The 9,877-nt window shown below is 52.5% G+C and overlaps 1 protein-coding gene across 1 annotated transcript; it reads right to left on the bottom strand.

Annotated features, from left to right (window-relative positions):
* Positions 1–2,097: 2,097 nt before the first annotated feature.
* On the bottom strand, positions 2,098–4,412 carry PV08_12000 (uncharacterized protein; the record flags this gene model as incomplete). The annotated part of the gene is made up of 3 exons (XM_016386307.1): positions 2,098–3,986; positions 4,049–4,144; positions 4,307–4,412. The coding sequence occupies 3 exons, from the start codon at positions 4,410–4,412 to the stop codon at positions 2,098–2,100; spliced, it is 2,091 nt and encodes a 696-aa protein (XP_016230115.1).
* Between the last annotated feature and the right edge of the window lie 5,465 nt (positions 4,413–9,877).

Here is a 9,877-nt window from a genome sequence, read left to right on the forward strand (position 1 = left end):
ACGAAAATCCCCGGATTTGCACTCCGTAGAACGGAGGAGCAGTAGTTAGTTGGTCGTTCACGCATGGGGGACGTTCTTCGTTAGTTTGTCACACAGAAGAACCATTTGAGCCTGACGTGGAATGAAACCGATGATATATTATTACTGCTGATATCACTGTAAAATCACAAACAAACCAAAAGGGCCAAAGGTATGTTACCTCACGCGCACACATACGTGACTGGCCTGTACCTTTTGTAGCCGTGATCCCCCCGTGGATGTGCTGTTGTGTCCCCTGTAACTGACTGGTGCTCATCTCTCTCTCTCTCTCTCTCTCTCTCTCTCTCTCTCTCTCTCTCTCTCTCTGTGTGTGTGTGTGTGTGTGTGTGTGAGTCACCCATCCCCCCATTCCTCAAAATCAGAGAAGCCAAAAAGAACAAGCAACGAAACAAAATCCCCAAAATGCGTCCGAATCAAACTCAACAAACTGATTCCGTCGATTCTTGCAAGTCGTCCCAAGTACCAAAATTGACAAACCCAAGAGCCGTTCCACAATCACTCGTCCGTAGACTTCATCCCGACCACGATGCAAATACCCAAAAAAAAATGTACACGGCAAAATCAAAAAGGCAACAAAAAGAAAGGTCGAACAACAAATCCAGTCACAAACAAAAGTATATCATACACCTGAAGAGAACAACTTGTCAAAGAAAAAAAAACCAAAAACCAAAAAATACATGACTCCTCGGAAGAAAACGTCAACTAATAAAGACGAAAAAAAGCTCTCCGTACTGAGTATACAACAACGCAAAACACCCAAAAGAAAACAGGTGCCTTGTCATCCATCAAGTAAAAACAAATAAAACAAGAACCCAATGTTTCTCCATACACCCATTTCAACGCTGCACGCATTCTCACTATGCTTCCTTCCAGCTCGCACCCAATGCATATTCGTTGTTGTAGTCGCTCTGATGGACGCAACGAGAACTCCCCATTCCCGGACACCAACCTTCCTATAATGCAACGGCAGAGAAAAACTTCACAACAATCACTGCACATATGCCTGTGCTTTCTGTTGCTCTGTTCTGTGGTCCAGGCACTAAAAATGACAACCCAAACAAATTCAAAAAGGTAAATGAAAACCCCGCTTTTAAGGACTCAGTCCAGTCTCCCATCTCGTAAAGCAAGGGACACACATCTTTTCCCTGCTTTCAAATGTCCCTCCAGGTGATGCTTTTGGATAAACCCATGACCACACATAGGACATTTGTACGGTCTCACTCCCGTATGTAATTTGTTGTGTCTGCTTAACTTCGATATTTGCGCAAAGCTGCGGCCACAATCTCGACACGTAAAGGGCTTCTCTCCAGTATGCGTCCGTCCATGTTCACGCAAATCTGAAGCTTGACGAAAGGCCCTGCCGCAGATAGAACATGTATGGCGCTTGCAACCGGTTGTTGTACATCTGGTCGACCTCATTATACTTTGGGGCGGTGCATTATATTTCTTGCCAATGCCCGTCGATGGCTTCGACGGCTCTTTCAAAGTACTTGTGTCTTGGAAATGGCTCACTTTGCACTCAGGCCCATCGGAGGCGTTTTCCCTGGCCTTCGGTTTTTGTCTACTGTGACCATTGTACCCAGATTCTGAGTCAGTGAAGACGAGAGAGGTTGGCGGATGCAGCTTTTGGTCAGGACTCGAGCAGACTTTGTCACATGATTGTCCGAGCCCAGGGTCTGAGAGAGTGATCGCCGAATCATAATCTTGGGTGTAGAACAGTTGGTGCGTGTTCAAGGGCTTTCGTCCAATAATCGAGTTCAAGTCGAGCTCAACCTCCGGAGGGATGTCTAGAGCAGGGTTGCAGTCTATGTCGTCAGAACATCCCGAGTGGTCGTCAAGATCCAGGATCATTTGTAGGCATGGCAAGTCGAAACAAGTAGAATCGACCTCCCGATTCGAAATATTTACTCCGTCTCGTCGCTGCAGGACTGACTCATCGCCCTGATAGTTAAAACGCGAAACTGAAGCATTCGTTCCGTCAAAGCCAAGCTGACTGCTGGATTTTGAATCCGATCCGTGCTCGGTCGAACTCCATCCTTCACTACAGTCCACATACAGCTAGTATTGATTGTTCCATTGATTGCCTTGGCCAGGATTCTGCGTTGGTCCAACCCAGCCTTGTCCATGTTGAGGATTTTGTTGCATGTACTGGTTCTGTCCGCCCATTCCGTACACTGGCCTTTGTCCCATGCCCATTCCTCCATAACCAGCGGCATTCATGGCTTGAAGCGCAGCTCCAGGTCCATAGAGTTGCTGCCCACCAATGTTGCCAGAACCACCCGGGTGATGTAGCATTGGCATTTGAGGCGGTTGCATCTGCTGGGGATGAGGTGAGGCACTCGGATGACCACCCGGCATTGGCGAAGGGATCTGTCCTTGTGGAAGGTTCGGGGAAAACTGCGGAGTAGGCATCCTATGTACGGCTGGAGACTGGTGAGGCTGAGGAGGCGGAGCACCCCAACCTTGCTGCGGCTGCTGCTGCTGTTGTTGCTGTTGCTGTTGTTGTTGTTGCTGCTGCTGTTGCTGGGGCGTCATACCATGGGGGGAGAAATTACCGCCGGTAAAGGGCATCTGCTGCGGTTGGCCTGCTGACTGTGAAATAGAGAGGCTGGACGAGGACCGCTGGAACTGCTGATGCTGAGGAGTATATTGTGACGGGTCTCGAGGGAACGGCTGTTGTAAACTAGGCGTTCGCACAGGAGATTGAATTGGTGGCGGTGGGTGAGGGTACGATGGTGGGTTCATTGAGGGCTGAGACGTCTGCGCGGGATTCGGAATGGTGCTTCCTGGAGCAGGTACGTCGTTTGTCGGGAATCGTGGCGAAGTGAAGGGATGATTTGTTGTTGGGACTTCGGCTTCAGGAGGTGGAGTGGTAGAAACAGGTTGCTCGTGGGGCCTACGCCAATAGTCATCCACCAAGTGACGGCGATATCGACTTTGCTGATTGAGAGTCTTGCTGAAATCAGCCGCGTGGGCCGCTTGACTTGACAACTCTGCATCGGTACTTGAGCGAGTCAAGTCCTGGTACGGGGGGCCGTTAACGTCGAATCGTGGTCGGGGGATGTCCTTAAATCGCTCATATGCAGGATCAAAGTTTGCCAACGGAGGCATGGTTGCTGCAATCCCAGAGTGCAGGGCAGGCGGTTGAAGCGCACCGAAGCCGGGCCCATTGCTGTAGACGATATCACCGTAGCTTGCTGCAACGTTGGTCCTGGCGCTCAACTGATCTTGCTGAGCAGCTTCCCTGGCTCTGGCCGCTCCCGGTCGCTTTTCACCCGCGGCATCCTGTTCGGTGAACCCCTGTTTGATAGCCTTGGCTTCCCAGTAGTCGTCTCGAACCCGACGCCCATCTTTGATGACGCGACTGCCAAACTGCCGAAACATTGACCTTGCAGTTACTACCGCGATCTGTCTGGAACGGTAAGAGTACGGCAGGATCTCGTGGTTGACAAGCTCTTCCTTTTCCTTTGCGCTGGCAATGATTTTGAACAGCGAGCGATTCTTGTTGAACAAGAGGTAGCTATCCCTGTACTGTAATTGTCGCGCACATTCGGTGGCTAGCATGAACAGCTTCTGACCTCGGCCGGGCAGAGTAAATGTTCTGATTTTGTATTCGCGTCCACCTTGCAGGTAACCTAGTTGGTCTACCTTTTTCTCACCCTGCTCATCAATTTCGCGCGGCATATACTCATCCCCCTCGGGCTGCAATACATCACTTGTGTGATCCCTAACCGTGGGCAACGCTTTGATGGTAGATTTGGGGATTGAGCGCGGCGGTGAGGCTTGGAGGGGAGTTGAGCTCGCATGCTGGGAGACACCCTGTGCCCGTGGGGTTTGCGTGAGCTCTGGTGATGTCTGGTCAGAGGGCCTGGTAAGTGCGTCGACGTTGGAAGTGAAGTCTCCAGATGATCTAGGCGTTTTGGACGGTCGCCCACGCTTGCGCGGCCCTGTTCGTAGGTTAGTACAAGGACACATAGCTCGCGCCCAACTACACGAGGCATCGACTTACCATCATCGTCGGCCTGTGAATAGTCGCCATACTGTTCCGGCGATCGACTTCTCTTGAGACCCCGGGGCCCGGAAGCCGTGGATGACTGCAGCACACCTATTGCGACACGCGAACCTGGTCAGCCACGAACACCATACGGATGCTACTGATAAAAGATGATGATGCATGGCCTGGATGAAGGGTCGCGACAACACAAGAGGCGCATCAGGCCTGTCAAGAGGCCAAGTGCGCAGGGCCGATGGATGGGCATGTACGTACCACTAGAGTTCAGAGCTGCGGGATTAATAGTGCCTGAACCATCGCTCATGGCGCCGATACCGTTCAAAGCATTTGTCGGCTGATGAGAAGGTGGATAGATGGACATTTCACGTCCGCAGGCAGGCAGAGGTGGTGGTGATGGTGGTGATGGTGGTGGTGGTGGTTGCGATGCGCAGTCTTCGCATCAGCATACGTCCAGGAGCCGCCAGGCAGCACAGAGGGAGCTGGGTGACCCAAAGATCCTGGGGGAGGGTGCCTGCGTCTGATGCGTTCTCTCGTCGGTGTGAACAGTGTGCGACGAGAGGAATATTAGGGTGCGACAGCAACAATCGCGAAAGCGTGTCGGCGTGCAGTGACGGGGAAAATCGACGAGGGTGATGCTGGACCAGTCGCGGGCGGCGGGAGGAAGTGAGATGGTGGAGGTAGAGACGGGCTGAGAGGTGCAGATGGCAGCTCTAGAGGGGGGTGTTCAAGGAAGAAAAGACGCTCGTTGGATCGGCCGGTGGTGGGCTGGGTATGGCCGGTTCTGGTGTGCGCTTCTTTGAGAGCCTAGAGGTGCAGCAAAAAGCTTGCAGGAGAGTTTGTGTGAACACGCAAGACTCAAAGAGCGAGTGCAGGTGCGGGAAATGGCGCCTTCGGGGCTTGCAGATGCGAGTCTTTCTAGCTAGGCCGTGTTTTTTTCCCTCTCTTTCGCTGCGTGACTGGGTCGCTCGCTGCGGCTCGCTCGTGTCTCGCTGGGGACCCTTTGATGGTGTCAAGTCAGTCATGGGTCCGTGCTGGCTGCAGAATGACGAGAGTGCCACTCGCAAAGGCCCTTGGGTCCAGTTTTGCCGACGGCCATTAGCGGCTGATGGGCAGCCCCCGATCGCTGACCAGGTCAAGGGGATTTGTGCGCGGGTGTCGCGGGAGGGAGGGCTTGTACGATGGTATAATGTCATTACTAGGTACTTACTCGGTATGGGTACTGGTACACAGTGGCGGATCACCGAACCACTTATTAATTCGCGCCTTGGTGACGCCGACGACAGGGCCGCAACCGAGTCCCTCGTACTCGCAGTGCTGAGGCCAGGCCGACCGGAAGGAAGAAGAAGAAGATGATGATGATGATGAAGAAGATAGGGATGATGCTCGTACAATACGAAAGACCGGCTTCGGAACGGCGCAGCTGATGGTAAGCCTGACAAGTATTTGATGCTGTCTACCTAGGTAGGAATGTCGATGCTGGTGATGGAGATGATGACGGTGACGATAGAGCGACCCTGAGGACGGATGGACTTAGTAAGTTCGCAGGCAGGTAAATGGATCAGCTAACGTGGATACTGACGGCCAGCTAGTATTGTGCTCGTCTAGAGGGTACTGTACTGTCGCTTGTAAGTCGGAGGTGAAGCAAACGATGGAAAGGGAACCAAGGAAGCTGCTTCCGGGCGGGAAGAACGAATCTGATTTCGGGGCCTGGGTGCGCCCAGAGGTTGGTGCCCACTAGGCTCCGTTACTAGGTGTATATAGGTACCCCCAGTCCAGGTATAAGGCAGGTAGGTGCCTAAAGGTATCTTAACTTAGGTACCTGACTCTGTATCATCATACGATGTACTGTAGCTACAGGGGCCTTGGGAAAGCCCATGTACCCGAGATACCACCTACCTAGGTACCTAGGCAAGCCCCTACTTGTACTGTTGGTAGTATACCTATGTAGCTAAAGGTCAGGCAGTGCTTCGGCTGGACGCAGCAAGCGCACAACTGGCGAACCCGGCACCCTCAACCAAGGGCCAGTGGATCGGAACTCTAGTTACCTAGGCTTGGGATTAAGGTTGAAGCCGCAGCGAGATGCAGCGCCCCCAGTGTTCAGGGTCTTCGGGATGGTCAACAGTCGGCTCGATGCACGGTGGGCCAGTGACAGAAGGACAAACAATCGGCAGAGCGTTTTCGATAAGAGAAGGATTGGGCGAGAGAGAAGAGCCTCGCAGCAGACAGAGTACGACGATATGCAAGCACGGCCCATGTCTACCAGGTATCTTAGGGGGAGGTACCTGCTATGTACCTAGGTATGTTGTACGATCGTTGTCACCAGCCTGCGAGGCTGTTACAAAGGCCCCGAACCACCTACTGTACAATACCATACCAGGCCACCATTGACCTAGAGGTGTTTCGAGCAAGGACAACCTCTACCTGCGAGCTACCTCCAAGCTACCTGACCTGGCCAAAGTACAATACCTACTGTACGCTTGTACGGGAGGACTATCTCGGCAGTCAATCTTTTCCCCTCCAGCTCCAGACTAAAAAGACCCCCCCCGATCGTCACATCCTGAAGGAGTCATTTTCATTTGAAAGCGACGCGAGATTCGCTTTGGGGGTGCGCATGAAACTAGCTCCCCTGCTAGACTGGATGCATCATGCGCAGTATCATGGAGACAGTAGAAAGGAAAAATAGCCTCAGCGAGACAGGGACCAGGGGGTGAAGACATACTGTAGCCACAGTCCCTAAGGTACCTTTAGGTAAGAAATCAAATCACGGTCAGCCACCCAGAGACTCTTCTAACTGCATTGAACTGTTGAACATCAGCTACAGTAAATAAGTTGACTTTATCTCCTTATGGACGGGGATGCCATGGTAGGTGGTCTCCTACCACAAGTCTACCGTACAGCCTCACCGTACTCATTTAGGTCACTGCTACTTTGTCCCACGGCGAGAGAACGGTCATCCTCAGGGGGCTTTGGGTGTTGGGACCGTGTTGCCATGTCCAGCCGTCAAGACAGGCTGGCACAAGGATCTCTGTACACTCGTCTGCGTTAGACACTCGTCTGCGTTAGACAATCGTGAATTTCTCTCGTCAACGGTGCCGACAATAAACCGACGTAGCATCACACAACCGTCTCCAGATCGATCAGCCATTGCACGCAATACCAGATACCTTGTCCTGTACCTCTCTGGGTTAACAATTAGATAAAAGTCAGCTCGTAATTACCACTTGCTCAGCTGGTCAAGCTTCCCCTCCGAGTTCCTCTCAAGACTACGAGTCGCAACAAGAACGGATACTACGCTCGCTCTTACGAATCGCGAGGCACGGATCCATATTCCTCTGAAAAAAGGCTTGGGAATCAGCGAATGATGCCGCAATGAAGACGCCTCAGGCGCCGGGCCGTGCAACGTCTTGTTCGTCCTCCAAACCCCTGGCTCGATTCAAGGTCATCTGCCTCGACAACCCCGGTCCGGTGGCGCAAATGTCTTTCCTTCAACTGCCTCTTCTACCGCTCCAGAGTCCCCATCTTCTTACTCGTACGATTATTTGATCGTCCTTTGTCCAGAGCCCCTCTCCCAAGCGCTGCCATGACTCTTCAACGGGGTTAATTCCTTTGAGTTCGACGTCAGGCTAGCTGTCCTGTTTTACCAATCCCATCATTATCACCGAGACCGAGCAAAGCATTCGAACTCGCTTCGCTGAGTCCCCCGCTCGTCGAGTTACCGAGTGAACTAACGAGTGTCAGCTGAGACGATTGGATAAAGACGCTCATGACCAATGGACTGCCAATCATCCCACGTCTTTCATCAGCCTTCACACCCTCATGTTCGCCCTTTCCGGCCTATGGCTCCAGGCGCAGCAAGAGACAGCCTTCACATTCCGAGACATGATTGGCAGCCTGATCACCGAACGATACTGGACCGGGCGAACAGCGGCGGAAGCTCTCATTTGGGGACATGTCGCTTCTGTCGTCTGAGTGGTTGGGCTGTGGCACGCGTGCATGCTCTCGATCTCTTCGCGCACTGGCCGGATGAGGCATACCATAGCTCAACGGTGCTTTGCTCAGACTAGAGCAGAAACTTGTACGGATACGAGCGAGGCTCGATGGGTCAAAGTGCCCCCTCTCCACGTTCGGTAGGCCAATGGCGCCATGGCGGTGATGATGACGATGGACTTCCCACTATGGTCCACGGCAGAGAGTCCTGAGTAGTAGATCTACTGTCGCCTTTGGGGACACCAGCCGCTTGTCGTCAAATACCGACGTCGCAATCCACCAGAGGCTGGAGCGACATTTCTCTTCTGGGCCGTGTCGGCTGAGCAATGACGAAAAGCACGAGTCGTTCTGGAGACGTTGGTTTCCCTTCCAAGGAATGCCACAGTTCCCATCCAAGGCTGGGAAAGGAAGCCATACGAGAACAGGCGCTTCCCCAGCTGAAATTGACAAATGTACTCGTGTGTCGATGGGTCCGAGCGCCGGCCCTTGAGCTCCACACACTGGGCTGCCAGGAATAGACCTCTCGGTTCGATTCCCACCGGCCAAGGGCTTTTTAGTACGCATTTGTACATAGTTGAACCTGCTCCGCCGGCAGCCGTTGCGATGTTTGTATGCGCACTAACTAGTGAGGTGATAATGCACTTCCGCTTAGATCCCGGTAGTTTCATGGTCTTCCAGGCGCAAGCAAGAAACTCGGAGAGAGCTTTTTGGCTGACCGTAGTCCCCAGGTCAACAAGAGGTTGACAAGGCTAGAAACTCTCAACGGAGTAAAATGTGCTTTGGAATGAAGGTGCGCCCAATGCGGCGATGTTGTAGTTCGGCGCGCACAACTGGTAGGGATCTTGCCGCCCCTGCCATCCATGCTACATGCACGAGTCCATGCCTTTTGAAAAAGTCAAATGGATGGGTCGATATGTCACATTGTTCGCAGACATGCACTAGCTGCGAGGCGTCGTATCGTCGTCCAAGTCAGAAGACCTGTTTGCTCGCTTCGGAGAGGGGGGCGGCAAGGATTGCTCCAATGCATGAATTTGCACATGTCATGGAGGGCCTTGCATTCTTGGGTTGATGCGTGGACGGGCTCGCCAGGCTAAAGAAACAAAGGACTGGACTTGTTGACTGTGGGTCAAGCGATAGGCACGATGGAGCCTCGGAATGCTCGGGCAGGGCAGTGAGCATTTCGCTTTCTCTCGACTATCGAGGCCGAAAACTTCGATAGCGACATAGTTGTGTCTCACTATTGAGATGCTGGTGATTTGATGGCTGAAATTCGTCAGCCGTAATTAGCAACGGCGAATTGAAGTGGCGATGACGGTCGCTAAAAGACTTGGGGGGAGAGATGATGATGGGAATTTTGATAAATGGTCATCGTCAGTATTCTACTCATCCACACACAAGTACCCAAGATAAGCCGGGACAGTCCTCGTACAATGGGGATTACTCGACTTGGGGTTTCGTGTCAAGAGCAACTCGACGCACTGTTCTCCATACCTACAATATAAATTATATAACGATAACTCTGAACACGACACGTATGGACCCCTTGCAATTACAGCTGAAATCTGGAACTGGCCCTCGCTAACAGGCGACGGCGGGGCCATTCTGTCGCCTTTACATCACGTAAAGACTGACTCTGCAGGCATGACTGCCAGTACTCGAGTCAGTACTCGCACAGCCGTAGCATACCGTACCTAGGTACGTGTTGGGTCGGCAAGGTAGGCAGGTAATGAAGATATTGCCCATCACAAGGTACACCCTCTGCACACACCTGGGCACGAAGTTAGCCTCGTAAGTTCACTGCCAGAAGTATTGTACGGTATGATTTCTGCAACGTCCAAA

This window comes from Exophiala spinifera (genome assembly GCF_000836115.1).
Source record: "Exophiala spinifera strain CBS 89968 unplaced genomic scaffold supercont1.11, whole genome shotgun sequence".
NCBI classification, from domain to species: domain Eukaryota; kingdom Fungi; phylum Ascomycota; class Eurotiomycetes; order Chaetothyriales; family Herpotrichiellaceae; genus Exophiala; species Exophiala spinifera.